The sequence below is a fragment of the Lutjanus erythropterus genome, chromosome 19 (genome assembly GCF_056507025.1).
Source record: "Lutjanus erythropterus isolate fLutEry1 chromosome 19, fLutEry1.hap2, whole genome shotgun sequence".
NCBI lineage: Eukaryota > Metazoa > Chordata > Actinopteri > Lutjaniformes > Lutjanidae > Lutjanus > Lutjanus erythropterus.
The window spans coordinates 27,870,338-27,887,227 of NC_139335.1; the positions used below are offsets into that span (position 1 = coordinate 27,870,338).

A 16,890-nucleotide genomic window follows, 5' to 3' on the forward strand; every position below is an offset into this window, starting at 1 on the left:
TATAATGCTAATCAATTTGTCCATATTTGATTTGGAAGTAATCCAAAAGTAATCAAATAACACATGTCACCATATATAGCCCACTTGGATTAGATTACTGACTATTTTTTTTTAACAGGGAGGCTCAACAGTAATTGTATTAGAAAACATTTTTAAAGTGACCCTCCCAACCCTGGTGGCATTAGAGGGGAAAGAAGGCAGCTGAAGACAGAAGAGAGGGATGAACTGTTGTGTAAGTGCAAAAACACTAAGTAAGACACTAAGTGATTTGCATTTTAAAGGATTATTGGCTCCTCAGTCAGGAGGCTGTGCAACATGTTTTTTATGTGCGTGCACATACAGACACACAATCCTAATTTTTTTTTTAGACCAAGAAATTAAAATGCAGTCTCTCACTGTGCTAAATTTTCAGCTCCAGCATCAAAGCGCCAGCTCCTGTCACGCATGAATCATCTCATAGTCAGGAGAATAGCTGATCATTTGGTTCTGATGCCCATTTAGCCTGACTTCCACAAACTTAAGTGGTTGACACAGGGTACTGTCACTGTCCCCTAAGGCCAATTTGTACTACAGGAGCTTACATGACTGCAATTATAATGTCTTATCTTAGGTGCGTGTTTGTGTCTGAGTGGGTTGGCGGGTGTGTGGAGGATGGAGGCTCGTGGGGGCTGTAATAAAGGGAGCATACAGTAAGCAGTTGAGCTGCTGGTTGAGCTGTAATGACTGTGCTGATGTGAAAAAGCTTGTGCACACATTGCACTAGAGACATCTTGTGGAGAACTTGTGCAATAGGATTATGCTTGAGCATCAACGATCACTGAAACAGGTTTAGAGGAAATTCAGGGTTAGTCCAAACATAATAATTACATTTAATTATTATCTAAAATAACTGAACTGATCAACAGCCTATTTTTTTAACTACTAAGGAAGCACCTAAATCTGAATGTTATTCAGAAAAGCACAAATAGTGCAATGGAAACTTAGTTTAGTTAAAAATAAAAGAAGAAAGAGGGAGATAAAAAGTACAGCATGAGGATGTGGAAATATATTTCATGATTAATTGCATGTCAGTATTAAATCACTTTGACAACAACTTCACTGGCAATGAATGTGGAAATACAACATTTGTCTAATTGAATGTGACCTCTGGTATAAATTTCTTCCATTTCTGTTCTTCAGTCTGAATACAGATAAAGGTAATTTTGTTGGCTGAACAGATACAAATGCAGATACAAACAATTACATCTCAGTACACCTCTATTCACTACACATCCTCAAACATAGGGTTTAGAAAATAAAGCATGTCATTGTCCTTAGCTTATTGTTATTGGAGCATGTAACCTTCAAATAAAAATCCTTTCCACAATATGTTTTGAATGTAAATCATGTTTATATGATTTATTATTTGCTATTATATTCACATCCTCAAAAAGACATGTCTTTCAAAGTAGGCAAACAACATTCACTATGGACCTAGGCTTTAATCACTAGGTGTTAAAAAAGAGTGCGTCCATGAAAATAAATAAATATATATGTATATGTATATATATACACTTATTTATTTTTGAGAAAAAATTAGATCGCCTGATAAGAGTGTCTGATTTTGCTCCTGTTTCCATAAGCAGTCTAAGTTGTGCGTAATGAATGACACGGTTCATTGGAAAGCTGGAATGGATGAATGCAACGACGAGGAAACTAATGAATGAATGGATGCAACACAAAAAAACGTCGTGTCGTGTACCTACGTCATCTATTGCTCTGCGGAGGGATACGTTCAGTGAGAAGTGTAGTTCCGGGATCTGGAACTACTTCTCGGGATGGGGAAGGGAAAAGCAGTGAAGGGCGTAGGGATACAGCGGAGCCACACGTCGCTAGCAGGTGCACAACGCAGGGAAATCACAAATACGAGGCGAAAGATGGCATAGCATATGTTGTTTTCCCATTTCCACCTACAGAGGACACGTCAGCTACAAACCACAACATTGGGCTTTCAGTAGAATAATGTCACGGTAAGTTATACCACCGTTGTATGTTACTGTTAGCTAAAAGCGAAATGTAGCATGTAGAGCTAACAGCTGACAAGTCTGTGTGAATACATTACATTGGTCAATGAGACGGATGTTAGGAGTTTTAACTATTCGTAGGCATCGCACTGCACGTTTTGTGCAGTAAAATGTGCAAGTAAATGTAAATGTAGTCGTACACGTGTTGGCATTGAAAAATAAGGCTAAGTATTGCTCATTTTCTAGTCTTTTGACTGGACCTGACGTCAGCCGGGGTTTGACGTAATATAAGCTAATGTTGAACATTAAGCTTTTTATAGGATGGTCACGCCATGTACGGGCATTGACTTGCATGCAACTAAGCAGAATATTTTCATAAGAGTAATATTTTTGCTTTATCACGCGTGGGTCTAATGAACAATCCTGCATAATGTTAGCTTTCCAGCGCACCGTGTTGGTCAGCTGGCTGGCTTTAACAGTGACACCCCCAAAGCAGCTGAATTCTGCAGTCTGTATATATATATAAAAAAAATATCATTATGTAACACTTAATAAAACATATTGCCACGCTGTGTGTTCTCCAAACACAAATACCAACTGCAGGTGAGTCACTTGTTGCTATATGTAATTTAATGTCCTACGGCTGGTTTAAAAATAGCTTTGGTAATGTAGACAGCTAAGCTTTAAAGGCATAAAATGCAACATCTTCCTTGAAAACAGTGAATAGATTAATATAAACGTAATTATAAGATCACAGACCCTCCCCTCTGACATTCTGGGAACTCAGCAGTCACTATTTTTCTGGTGCGTTCAAGGACTGCTCGGTCAAATCCCACTTATTCTACTTTGTAACTAGAATGACCAAGAGCTGTAAATTTCCCCTTCAGAATGGAGTTTCCGCCTCTAAGCTCTGGAAAGCGGTGGTTTTGGAGGGATTTCCCCATATCTTGAGGAAGTGGCATTCCTGCTCGCCACAGTGGCACATGCCTCAGTGTGTAACTGAGTGTGAATGGATAGATGTGACGCATGGCTGTGTGTGTATGAAAGAGAGAGATGGAAAGACACAGCCTGCCAAAGAGAACAAGGACTGTCGATCATTATTCAGCCAAAACTAGCTAACTTGGCGTGGCACGAGGCAGCAGTTGTCTGACATACATGGCTGTGTGGGTGGGCGTATTCACAAGAGGGGAACATGAGTCACCATTGTTGTGGTGGCTGTGAGGAACAACTGGGGGGAGGTGTTTGGGAAGGGGAGGAGGGTGTCAGTAGGGCAGGCTGACACAAACTCAATTATCAAGGTAAAAATAAGACCTCTTTCCACTGTTGTAAGAGGAAAGCTTTTGCTTGTACAGTCGTAATTGCTTCTCAGATCACAGTAGGACAGCTGTAAACCCTCAGAGAGTCAAGACTCTGAGTCTGTGAGGGTGGACATTACGATCAGGGCGCACACACTTGCCCTGTCTGTACAGCAGGATGTTACTCTTTGCTTTTATTGCAGCAGGGTGTTGACCAGTGTGTGCAAACACAGGTGAGCACAGCCACGCCTCAATAATGGACAAGATCTTCTCGTGTTCAGAGTAAGATGGAAGACATTTTTATTATAGATAGAGCTGCAGTGGTTCATTGATTATTAATCAACTGTTTAATTAATCAATTAAGTATTTTGATTAGTTTGATTAATTGTTTTTAGTAAATTTTTAATAAAAATGTCCAAATCTGATTGCAGGTGCTCAAATGTGAATATTTTCTGGCTTCTTTCACAGCCCTAACAAATCTGGCTAAAGCTTCTACTGAGAGCCAAAAGTGATTTGGTTATTCATGGGGTTTCTGGTGGTTGCCTAATCTGTATCAAGTTTGATGATATATACTTTGAGATCACAGGGTTCCCCTAGAACTTTTATTATTCAGTCCGAATGGTACACTGTGAAAAAATCCTAAACAAGGATGCAGGATGGAATATTGATGCAGTTGGCTTTGGTCAGGTGGTGCAGAGACCAGTCAGCAATTTGTCTTCAAATTTTTGCACAATATATTCAAGATTTCAAACAAAGTGATCACAAGGAGAAGATGATTTAATAAGCTGCTGTTTTTGCAAAAAATAAGTGTGTAACCTATGACACATAATGAACAGAGTACATGAAACGCAGCTCAAACAGAAATCATAGATTTTGGAAATTGGATATTTGGCACTGTTTTTGGCATTGTCAAAAAAAATGGCCAGGAGGGTTCCTGTTGGCCTGGTGGCCCACCAGATGATTTTCTAGAGAATGTGTCATATCACAGTACTCTGTACTCAGAAATATTTAATTTGCTAGCACGTAATACAAAGAAAATCGGGGCATCCTCACATCTGACATGCTGCAACAAGCAGCTAGCAATTTTATTTGAAAATTATCTTCTTAAATGATTAATCAAAATAGTTGCTGATCCAATTTATGTTGAATGACTGATTAATCAACTTATTTTTTTGAGGTCTTACTTTTGTTTCCTTCTGCAGCAGGACTTTGGAATTATAGCCAATATGTGCAACAGTTTGCAAGAGGGGTTCAGTCGTGTTGGTTTTCTTGGCAGGTGATTAAACCGTCAGTGTTCTTGTAAGGGAGCAGCTCCAAAATCCCAGTGCTCCCCTGAGCTGCACACAGAGCTAGCCTGAAAGTACTTGGCCATCCTCCAAACCTCAAATTGATTTCTCATCTCTCTTAAGTCCTAAATCCCTCTTCAGATGCCGCAAGCCTGCTGCTGGAATGAATCATTTTGGCAGGGTGTTTGCATGCTGGTGAGCCGCTTTTGTAGGTTATGGTTGTTTCACTGTTGTGTCTGCTGCCCTGTGTTATGTTTGTGATTGGCTTATCAGTGCCTACATTCCAAGTGGTGTCCTGCCCCAGGATAGTGAAAGATGAACATGACAGCAAGATGTCAGGATGTTAGAAGCGTACAAATTTCCTCCCCTCTTAATTGATGAAGAAACTTTGGCTCTCATTCAAATAATTGGTAGTGACTGTCATAATCAGGGGAGTGGTGATTATTTTGTGTGCCAAAATCATTTTTCTTTGGCCTCCGACTTTGCAGATAGATGAATACTGACAGAAGACTAGAAACTTTTTAAGTTTTTTTTTAGTATGGAAAGGGATAGTGGGGACTGGCTCGGACACAGGGTGTAAAATTATGAATTTGACCTTTTTTCTTCAATCGTTTATTTGATAATCAAAATGGTTAATGAATTGATTAATTTAATAATTGATTAATTCTTGCAGCTCTAGTTTGACTTACAATCACACTTGTTTTCAAAGGAGATGTGTCATAATAAAAGCTTGCCAACAATAGAAATGCTATCGAATACAGTACAAGAACCTTCCAAATAAGAATAATGACTATCTAATTATGAACTAAGTGTAGAGCAACATGCATCTGTAGTCCTATATAGCATCATAGGTTAAGTATACAGTAAATGTGGTTGCCACAGCCATGTTGAATAAGATGAAATTCCCATAAAGACAAAGCTGCTCTGAAAACAAGTAGGCTAAAAGTGAGTGGACTCTTTGTGATGAATTCCCAGTGAAAAACTTTAACAGAATGTTTGTTAATTTTGCCCTAGGACCTGTTCTGTACCAAAAGATTACACAAACACACAAAGTTAAGTGAAGTTATTAGCCTCTGGGATGTACAGCAGTCATATGGCCATGAGAGAAGAGACACCAGAATGCCCCTCTTTCTCTTTCTCTCAGTATCTCTTCCTCTCTCGTTTACTGTAGAACCTCTGATGCTCTTCCTTCTGTAATGTTTGAAAAAGGAACATTGCTTTGCCACAAGATTGTTGGACTCTGCTAAGGTACTTCTCTTGCACATATTTTTTGAGAAATAGTAATAGTGTTTATGACAAAAAGGCAGGTTTAGAGAGGATAAATTGTAACAGCTTGAAATCAATGAATGGAAAAAGGATGAGGCACAAATTGATGGATTTAATTATTATAAATAAACTTTATCCTAAGAGTGGTACTCTAGTATGTCTTACATTCACACAGCACTGACATCTGGAGCACTTTTGGGTTCAGTGTCTTGCTGGATGATCCTAGAATAGAACCACTAACCATTTTGTTTCCTCTGTTTGTCCGTTTCACAGAACTGGTACTATCTGCTGACCTCCTTTCTCCAGAGTGGCTACGGTATTTGCACATAAAAGCCATTCATTCTACAACCAACAAAATGTCAGGTAAAAAGTTGTATGAATTTGCTTTTAGACCTAAGTGTGAAAAGCGGTTTGAAGAGAGTTTATTGTAAATGTATTCCTGAATATCAGCAAGACTTATTCAAGACCACAAATGCATGCAGACCTTGGATTGATAAAGTAACACAGATACTCTATTCATGACAGGAATGAATGCCTTATTCTTTTCTTTGGAAATATGTTAATATATTAATTGTGGTTTCAGCCTGCTTTGTTACTCTCAGATGTCCATTTATAGTATATATATATTTTTCTGTACCAGATTTTTGTAATGTATGAATCTGTCTTTGTTTTAGGTACCTACACACCAGCCCCTGGTGGGCCATTCTCCGCTCTCACTCCAAGCATGTGGCCCCAGGACATTTTGGCCAAGTATCATCAAGTAAGGATGTGACTTCATATGTTGTCAATGTGCAAACCTTCGTAAACATTTCTTTTGTTTGTGCTTCTGTAAACAACAAAACAATAGGAAAAAAAGATGACAAGCCATGGTGCATCCATATAGCATGACAGAATTTGAAGACAAATGAAAACTTCACATGAGCTTTGTCCTCATGTGACACTCCATATGATCTGATATGTTCACTGAACTTAAAGCTGTCGTGGACATCATCTACAAGGTCTTTCACAGTTGCATTTCCTCTAGTAATGAAATGCATATTATTTGTTTGTCTCTACAGAAAGACCCCTCAGAACAGCCTGAACTACAATATGATGAGTTTGGCTTCAGAGTGGACACCGAAGGTAATGTCTTCACATGGACACATGCACACATGCTTATTTCTTCTGTCCTCTTTTCCATTTTTCTCAAACTGGTAAAATTCCTTAATCCCAGTCAAGAAACATAAATGAAAATCTTCATGTTTGGGCACAGTGGCTACATTACATGTACCAGTTTAGTTATGATTGCAACTGAGTATCTCTCTTACTATTTGTCTGTTGTTGAAAATATATTGTTTACCCCTTTAAATACTATTTCTTGTTCAAAGCTTATTATAGTGTAGTGATTCAAAAGGCGGTTTTCTGTATTCAGCTTGTTGTGATTGTTGACAGATATGCACATAACCCACAGCCTAGGAGGCCAGTGTCCCCCTTTAAAAGAGTTCTATTTTTGGCTTTGTTATTTAACCACTTGTCCTTCATACAGATACTTTTCCCCTCACAATTAAGCAGAAATGATAATGGTGTTGCTATCAATAACATCAATTCCCATCTCTAGTTCTCACTGTCTGACATTTCTTCCCCTTCAATGCCCCTGTCAATCTTGGATAAATTACTCTCTTCATCATTACTATCATTTTCCAGTCTGCTGTTTTCTTATGTTAGTATTTCGGTTACAAAGAACACAAACACTACTAAATCCTGATATATTACACTCTCCTCACTCAGACGGTGGGAAGTTCAGGTCCTGGCTGGGCACTGAAGGCTCACCCCAGCGTGAAGACCCCCAGCAGCGATTGCGCTGGCAGGCCCACCTGGAGTTCACCCACAACCACACAGTGGGTGACCTGACCTGGGAGCTCATTGATCCTGTCCTGCCACGCTCTGAGCGTCTGCGTTCCCTGGTGCTAGGTGGCATACCTCACAGCATGAGGCCACAGGTAAGTAGACTTGCTCAGCACGGGAAAACTAATTGTTTCATTGATCAGAAGTGGAACACAATGGGGTGAAATGCTGCCAGGGATGGCTAGTCCATTTTTAATGTAAAAAACAAAACAAAACAAAAACACATAAACTAGTGAATAAATAAAAGTTAAGTACTGACACTTTAGTGCTGACATTTGTTTTAAGATGACTAATTGTTGTTTTGTCTGTTAGCTATGGATGCGCCTGTCTGGAGCACTGCAGAAGAAGAGGACCTCTGAGATCTCTTACAGAGAAATCATTAAGAACAGTTCCAATGATGACACCACCACAGCTAAACAGGTAAAATTCCTAGCTCCTGTGCGTATAAACAAACACAATCCCATTGCAGTTATTCTACCAAGCAAAGTTTTTCTTGAGAGAATGCAGTAATAAATATTTATGAAACTCTTCTGTACAGCCCCAGAACACATGATCAAAGCAACCATAATCTGCTGTAGACCTCCAAATTCTCAGTCGAAGCAGCGCCTGTGCTCCTGCAGCTGTCAATGTGTTTCCATGGTGACAACAAGCCTAACTTGTGCCTGTCAAAAGCTAATACTTTTTGAAACTTTTTACAACTACTTTTTACACTCGATGTCATCAGTTTTAGCCATCAGCTAGCCTACATTGCTGTCAGATTAAATAGTGTTTGGCAGGATGTGGGGTCAAGATGATCCCGTAGACTTTTGCGGGGCGCTTTTACCCAAACTGGTGCAGGAGTGAAATTGACTGCACAATCAAATTTGTAAGAATTCAGGTGTAAGCAGAGTTTGATTTGACAGCCAGCAGAGTTCATACCCTATATAGTCATTTCTTTTCTCACTAGGACACAGCTAGAGAGAGAGATGAGTTAGGTGATAGTTCAAGCACCATCATCATGATGCTATAAAGTCAGAGATAATTCACAATTAATTGAAAAGAAAATACCCTTGAGATTAGATCTTAGCAAGGTGCTCATTTTAGAAAAGATAAATTTGAGGTCTTTATTATTTTTTTCCTCTAACCTCTCCTTCTTTGTAATCATGTGATGTTTTTTCTTAACCTCTGTCCCTCAGATAGAGAAGGACCTTTTACGGACAATGCCAACCAACGTGTGTTTCAGTAGTCTGAACAGTGTTGGAGTGCCAAGGCTGAGACGGGTACTGAGGGGTCTGGCCTGGCTCTACCCAGACATTGGGTACTGTCAGGGGACTGGCATGGTGAGAACACATGCAAACAGAACCTGTTGTTACCACAAACAACTACGTGACACCAGTCAGCTGACTCAACACACAAATAAATGCACATACACTTGGATTAGCAGCTTTACATCCTTTTGTTGCTCTTGTCCTTTGTCTAACCTTTTACTGATCCTCTTTTCATCGTGTCTTCATCCCCCTCAGGTGGTTTCCTGTCTGCTCCTCTTTCTCGAAGAAGAGGATGTTCTATGGATGATGTGCGCCCTGATCGAGGACCTCCTTCCTCCGTCCTACTTCTCCTCCACTCTGCTGGGCGTCCAAACAGACCAGAGGGTTCTCCGACAGCTCATTGTTCAGTACCTGCCAGCCCTCGACCGCCTCCTGCAGGACCATGACATAGGTAAAGATGCATTTTAGGGAAGACTGATAGATTGATTGATTTTAAAAAAGAGAGATCGTTGTTAGAAGAAACTCATTAGTTACACCCTCTGAATCTGTTGGTGTGTTGAATGACTACAAACTGTATATACTTTTCAATATGTAACCCACTCCTTCTTACACATCCAGAGTTGTCACTGATCACACTACATTGGTTCCTGACATCATTTGCCAGTGTGGTGGACATCCGTCTGCTCCTTAGGATCTGGGACTTGCTCTTCTACCAGGGCTCACTGGTGCTCTTCCAGGTCACACTAGGCATGCTGAAGATCAAGGTATTTGCACTACACCACCTATTTTGTGAGTCTTTGCTCACGATTATACTTTTTATTTATTCATTTTACCACTACAGAGCACAATAGTGAGGTTCCAGCAAAAACACACTCATATTGGTGATATAAGATTTAGATTATTAGCCATAATGTTGTAACCATCTAAAGTATCTGTGTCTGTCCGTAAGATATGAACCTTGTTGTAAGAAAAACATGTTTTATTTGCAGTGTCATAGGAAAATGCTCCAGTACCCACAATCCTAAACTGTAACAGTGAAATCTCTGATTGGTAAAGTTTACTGTTACCATGGAAATGGGTAGTTCTGCTAGCAGGCTGGCTAGCTCTAGACAGCTAATATTAGTTAACATAAATAGTACTAATGATGCAGTTATGTCACGGGGAATACATTTTATATATACCAGAGCGGCAACACTAAGAAGCTGTCATTACATTAATTGCCAACTATTTGATAATGAATTGGTTTGAGTAATTTCTAAAGGAAAAAAGTCAAAATGATCTGATTTCAGATTTAAAAAGCGTTATTCGCTATAGTTGAAGTAGAAGTTCCTTCAGCCCTAAAATAGTTATATGCACAGTATTGTACCTTTGCCTTGTTTTCTGTTTTCCAATCACCATCTTGAATTTGGATAACTTGGTGCCAGAGTTGTTGAAAAAGTGTGTGGTCACTATTGAGATCTGTTAATAACAGACATTATACACTATATAACTAGAGACTATTTACTGGCCACTCTTACTTTTTGACAAAAACTGCATATGTAAGTATTAATCCTTGTGTAATTTATTCTGCCAGGAGGAGGAGCTTGTATCATCAGAGAACTCTGCATCCATTTTTAATACTCTGTCGGACTTGCCAAGCCAGCTGAAAGATGGGCCTGCAGTTCTTGGGGAGGCTATGAGGCTAGCAGGGACCCTATCCCAGGAAACACTGGAAGCCCACAGACACAAGCACCTAGCCTACATCCTGAATGAACAGACGCAGCTCAACAATGGAAACAACACAACACTCAACACCAATCTTAACAAGGTCAGTCCTTGCAGTTTTTGCAAAGTTAGTGTGCTGAAATATCTTTTTTAATTGAATATTCTTTTTTTTTATTAGGATTATATTTTTGAGAATGCATTTTAAGAAACAAATAATTGAACCTGCATTTCTATATGTTCAGGTGGTAAGGAGACAGTCTCTGCGCAGGAAGTCCACACTGAGCTCCCTGCTGTTTGGGGAAGATGAAGCAGAAGCCTTAAAATCCAAGAACATTAAGCAGACAGAGCTGGTGGCCGCCCTGCGAGAGGCCATAGCCCGCACAGCAGAGCACTTCCACTGTCTGGACCCACGTCACTCCAGCACTGTGAGTTCACACACTGCAGCACAGTCCCAGTTGGGTTTATGTCCTATTGTGAACTCTGAGTATTAAGAGAGAGGTATTTTCATTTGCTGGGATGTCAGGCTAAATGGTTAGTCCTAAATTTTATATTTTTAATACCATCAAATAGAAGCATTCAGTTAAGATACCTCCATCCATCTATCCATCCTCCAGGACCTGACTCCTGACTACTCCATGGAGAGCCACCAGCGAGATCATGAAAACTTTCTAGTGGTGTCTCGCAACCGGCGGAGACGGGCAAAAGCTTTGCTGGACTTTGAGCGACACGACGACGATGAACTGGGCTTCAGGAAGAATGACATCATCACTGTGAGTCACAACTTACACACACAAACCCACCCACAAACAAAACACTGCACATACTGCCTTACCTCTCATGCATACCTCAATGTTCTATCCTTCTTTTTCAGATCATCTCCCAGAAGGATGAACACTGTTGGGTTGGAGAGCTCAATGGCCTCAGAGGTGTGGGCTTTTCTTATGTATCAACACCCACTATTGCTATCTGGATAAGTTATTTTTCTATAATCTGTTTTAGAGCTCATTTGACATGTAGTTTTTGTGGTTCTTTGTAACAGGTTGGTTTCCAGCTAAGTTTGTCGAGATCCTAGATGAAAGAAGCAAAGAGGTATGGAAGCAGTTTAAGTTGAGATTAAATGAAAAATACTTTTTTAATCATTTTAGATCAAATCCCCAGCCATATTGTGAATCTATTTAACTATATGTCAAAGAAACACTGGGTCTTACTGATTTACTGTAAAAAAACATAACAGTTTTTATCTTTGTGTACTGACTTGAAAGTATTCTCATTCATAAGTCCTTAACAGTGATTGGTTCTTGTCTGTCTGTCTGCAGTACTCATTAGCAGGTGATGACTCTGTGACGGAGGCGGTGACAGACCTGGCCAGGGGCACACTGTGTCCTGCCCTAAAGGCCATATTTCAGCATGGTCTCAAGAAGCCGTCTATACTCGGAGGGCCTTGTCACCCTTGGTTATTCATAGAAGAGGTAGGAGAGCTTTTTTCAAATTCTAAATCACGTTGTATTGCACACAGCTGCTGTGTCAAATTCGCTACAGTGCTTAATCATTCTTTGTCTTCTTGTTTTCTTTCAGGCGGCCAGTAGAGAGGTAGAGCGGGACTTCAACTCTGTCTACTCCAGACTGGTGCTGTGTAAAACCTACAGGTAAAGCGGTGTTGGGGACTGTAATCTCTTGGCAGAGGAATGATAAATCAATTTACAATGTGTATGCCAGCATTATAAGGTAACAACTTAATCTCTTGTATTATCCAGGTTAGATGAAGATGGTAAAGTACTAACACCAGAGGAGCTGCTATACAGAGTAAGTAAGCATTTTATTAATATGTGTAATAAAAACGTATGTATTATTCAGTTTATTGTGTGAGGATTTTAGGGACGGTTCATTCCAAAATCAAAAATGCATAGTTTCCCCTGGCCTGTAGTGCTATTTATCTATCTAGATTTTTTTGAGTGAGAGTTCCTTAGTGTTGGATATATTGGCCATAAAGATGTCTGCCTTCTCTCCAATAAAAAGGACTAAATGACACTCTGCTTGTGGTGCTCAAAGTATCTGTCTGAGTTTCTGTTGAGTTTTTCAAATGTAATTTTTTGGTGCTTTGGGCCCTGTTTAGTCTCACTACATTGAAGAGAAGGCAGACATCTCTACTGCCAGTATTTCCAAATATCTCTGTAACTCGCACAAGAACAATCTACAACAGTCATTCCCAAAGACTGGGTCATGACACACAGGTGGGTCACAGGACATTTTATTTGGGTCACCAAATAAACATGGAAGAAACTCTGCAAATTTTAAGATTGATATCTGCAGTACATCTTTTTATAAAGCAATTAAAGTACATTTTTTTGTTATTTTACCTCATTTATGAAGTAGGCTATAATGTGACTAAATATCACACTGTAAAAATAAAAAAGTTGAGAAATTCAAAATCTAAACCCAACTTACTTAATAAATATGAGGTTTGAGCCCAACTCAAACTCTTAAGTTTTGTTGAGACAATTTCCTTTTCTTCTTTAGATAAAATTGAATCTTTTAAGTTTAGAGACCTCCAAAATTGTATTTCAAAAAATAAGTAAACACGCTGAACTTAAAGTGAATAATACTTGTTTTCCTGATGAGAGGAAATAAAACAATAAAATTCCCTGGTAACTCAGCCGAAATACATTTATTTCTCATTTATAAAGTACTTAACGTGTACATGCATGCCTCAAGATGACAGGAAATGACAGTGAAAATGTTCAGGAATATTCATTTATTTCACAAACTGATTTGGGCTGCATAGTTTGTCATTTTTAGTAAAAAGTTTGGGAAACACTGATTATAGATGGATAAACAGCGCCACATGCCAGGGAGAAAAATATGCAATTTTGATTTCGGGGTGAACTTTCCCTTTAACGTAAAATAATTTCAGTTATTTCATGGACATGCAAAGTTTGTCCCAGCTTCCAAAAGTGAGTATGTTTCTTGAAAGTCGTGTCTGGCTTGTGAGGCTCTGCCATGTCTATTACTGCAGCCTTTAGGAATGAATGTTTTGAGGAAGTACATGAGCGCCCTCTGTCTGCTCTTCCCAGGCGGTGCAGTCAGTCAACATGAGCCACGACTCAGCACACGCTCAGATGGACATCAAGTTTAGGTCTCTTGTCTGTGTCGGCCTCAAGTGAGTTTTCCAGAACAATGCACACACACACAGAAGTGAAATCATCACAGTCACTCTGTACGCGTTGTATCTGAACTGTGGTGTCTACCTCACCAGTGAGCAGGTGCTGCATCTATGGTTGGAGGTGTTGTGCTCCAGCATGGCTGCTGTAGAAAAATGGTATCACCCGTGGTCATTCCTTCGCAGTCCTGGATGGGTCCAGATCAAGTGTGAGCTCAGGTAAAAAAAAAAAAACACTTTACCACTCAGTTGGCTAGTGATATTAAGTGTCCTGCATCTTAAAAATTAAACATTGTGTATCAATAAGCACACGATCTCACCAATAAAACAAATGACCGTCTACTGTTGCTGTCTCCCCAGGGTCCTGTCAAAGTTTGCCTTCAGCCTCTCCCAAGATTGCGAGCTACCTGACAAGAAAGAGGTGAGTTCAAGGAGATTAGCATCACCTTATAGAGCTGTAGAAAGCTAGTTTTACCATTTAAAGACAGTGTTACTATTCAGGGGAGAAAAACTTTGTGACTTTATGCTATTTCAGAAATCCACTATTCTGAAAGCAGAAGCTATGGATATGCTGGTTCAGCATCACCTCTTTAGTTGGGACCTCTAGGTAACATGTCACATATGAGACTGTAGATGCTGTAGTATAGTCATTAGTTCCTAGTTTACTTAGGCTGATTTAAGACTTTTATTTTTGAAAGTTAAGTAAAATTTAGAATAGGATGAAGTTTGTCATAGCATTGCCTCATTTCAAGGTGCTTGTTCCCATTCGGATGTTTGAGTCTCTCTGGTTACAACTATTACTCACCATTTATCAGCTTGTCAGTAGATGCAGTGGTGTCAGTAGTCATCCTTTGGGCAAAAGCCTGTTGCTGCCTCTAGCCAGACTTCAGTCAGTCATGTCTGATGACATATTATGGTCATTTTATAATTTTTCCATTAAAATTTCTGGTTGGTGTTTGGTCAGAGGTCTAACATCATGGAGGCGCCCTTTGCTTTGTAGTGGTGTTGTTGTCTGTAGGTTCAAATCTTACCACCTTTCCTTCCTTTTCCAGGAGAAGGAGCAGAGACCACTGAAAGAGGGGGTGCAGGATATGTTGGTGAAACATCATCTCTTCAGCTGGGACATTGACGGCTAAACGCACAGCCAAGAAAAAAAAAAAAAAAGACTGAATCCTATTCCGTCCTGTGTATCTGTGTATATTTGATGTCTCTTCACCTGTTTCTTACAGACTGTCAATTATAAATTAGACACTGTTGTCTGCTACAGTAAGAGACTACTTTATAGATCCTTTCTGTCACATCATCTTTCAGCATTAGACAACGGTGACACCCTTATAAATACTCTGAGACTCTTGTGTCATCATAGAGGTGGAACTTTTGTACACGCTGAAGCATGTGTGCATTAGAGTGCATACTTTATTTTAATGGAGACCCAATGTAGGAGGTTGCACTACATGGTGAAAACTATATATACAAGTAAAACACTACTGTAGTACAGAACAGTTTGTACCTGTGGGACAGTAAGTACTTCCTCAGTACTCACTGCTCTGACTATTCAGCTTTTCACAGTGCATTTTTTTGTACAGGAGTGGCGTGTACAGTTTGACTGGTCGCGTGTCTGTAAAAACACAGCAGCAGGTCGTCACCACGACAACCACTGGAATGTTTAACAAGGTCCTGAATTCCACGTTACCCTGTAAATTCCCAAATATTAAGACCAAAACAGAACATTCCTAAAAATGGAGCTATAAAGTTACAAAATATTTTTGAGAGGAATGCTACTTACCTCAATATCACTCAACTCCACAGAATATTTCATTAAATACCAATGTTGCACATGCCAAGTAAAGCCTTTTTCAATCGTGACTATGGATATGTGTGCTACCATAACCGTGGTAGTGAACAGTTACACTTGTATGACATAATGTAAATGGAGCAGATAAATACTTTTTGTCTTATAATCAGTAAATAAATGTTACATATAGTTTGTAATGTGTTTTGTATGTAAACACAACTTTCGCTTGTTACTAAATGTGCCCTTGCAAGTTAAAGCAATTCAGCGTAGGACTTTCTCATTCTTAGTTGACATACTGATTTTCAAACTGAATTAAAGTTGCACATATATTACAACCGCAGTTCCAAAAAAGATGGAACAATTTCTGAAACGTAAAAGAAAACAGAATGCAATGATCTGCATCTCCTTTTTGACTTATATTCAACTGAATGCAGTACAAAGACAACATATTCGGTGTTCCAATTGATTAACTTATTGTTTTGTGTGAATATACACTCATTCGGAATTTAATGCCTGCAACATGTTCCAAAAAAGTTGAGTCATGTTTACCACTGCGTTCTAGTCACAGTCTAGTACCCAAACTCTTTTACTACAACGTCAAGCTGTCGTAAAACATGCAGAATGTGTCTTGGCATCGTCTTGCTGAAATAAGCAGAGTCGTCTCTGTAAAAATGCTGTCTGGATGGCTCCAAAAACCTTAACTGAATAGTCCAAAAGTATTTGTTAAGCAGTGTTTTTTTTTATGTTTTACACAGCGTCCCATCTTTTTTGAAATCAGGCTTGTAGAAAAAGAGGAATTGTCTGTTTATTTATTCTGTTGGCCATTCTTGTACATGAGGACTTGAGAGGGTTATGTTGACAAAACTTTTTTACAACTCATTTGTTTATGTTAACTTGTTACATTTTTAACAGGGTAGTTTTTGATACTTTACTGACTGCAAAGATTTTGTTGTTTTAGTTATTAGTTCTGACAAGCTGTCACATAATTTGAATTATTTGGACTTAATATTAACTTTCCCATGTGCAGAAAACACAATCAACTTAGTTTCTTGTTTTACTTGATTGTAGCTACTGTAGCTGGTGTAAATCACAATATTGATTTTCAACAATTTGCAACTGAAATACACAGTCTGGTGTCTACTCAAAGACAATCCAGCCAATAACTGCCACTTTGCACTTTTGAAATATGTGGAACTGATCAGACTGAGACTCCTCCTAAAGGTGCAGTGTGCAAGATTAACAGGGGAAATATG

General features: G+C 39.2%; 1 protein-coding gene across 2 annotated transcripts; it reads left to right on the forward strand.

The window, feature by feature from the left end:
- The first annotated feature begins 1,841 nt into the window (after positions 1–1,841).
- On the forward strand, positions 1,842–15,897 carry sgsm3 (small G protein signaling modulator 3). Of its 2 annotated transcripts, XM_084744618.1 has the most exons (22): positions 1,842–2,009; positions 5,756–5,832; positions 6,124–6,213; positions 6,525–6,610; positions 6,909–6,972; positions 7,618–7,829; positions 8,047–8,154; positions 8,910–9,053; positions 9,237–9,432; positions 9,600–9,745; positions 10,555–10,788; positions 10,928–11,110; positions 11,300–11,455; positions 11,557–11,611; positions 11,725–11,774; positions 12,002–12,154; positions 12,261–12,331; positions 12,440–12,488; positions 13,757–13,842; positions 13,939–14,061; positions 14,203–14,263; positions 14,895–15,897. In XM_084744618.1, the coding sequence occupies exons 3-22, from the start codon at positions 6,207–6,209 to the stop codon at positions 14,976–14,978; spliced, it is 2,268 nt and encodes a 755-aa protein (XP_084600744.1). In that variant the 5' UTR covers positions 1,842–2,009; positions 5,756–5,832; positions 6,124–6,206; the 3' UTR covers positions 14,979–15,897. The 2 variants fall into 2 exon arrangements, with proteins under 2 accessions (XP_084600744.1, XP_084600743.1); XM_084744617.1 differs by lacking the exon at positions 5,756–5,832.
- The last annotated feature ends 993 nt before the right edge of the window (positions 15,898–16,890 follow it).

Coding starts and splice junctions, on each gene's coding strand:
- sgsm3 (XM_084744618.1), top strand. Junction 11,775..12,001: donor TAGATGAAAGAAGCAAAGAG/GTATGGAAGCAG, acceptor GTCTGTCTGCAG/TACTCATTAGCAGGTGATGA. Junction 12,332..12,439: donor GTGCTGTGTAAAACCTACAG/GTAAAGCGGTGT, acceptor TGTATTATCCAG/GTTAGATGAAGATGGTAAAG.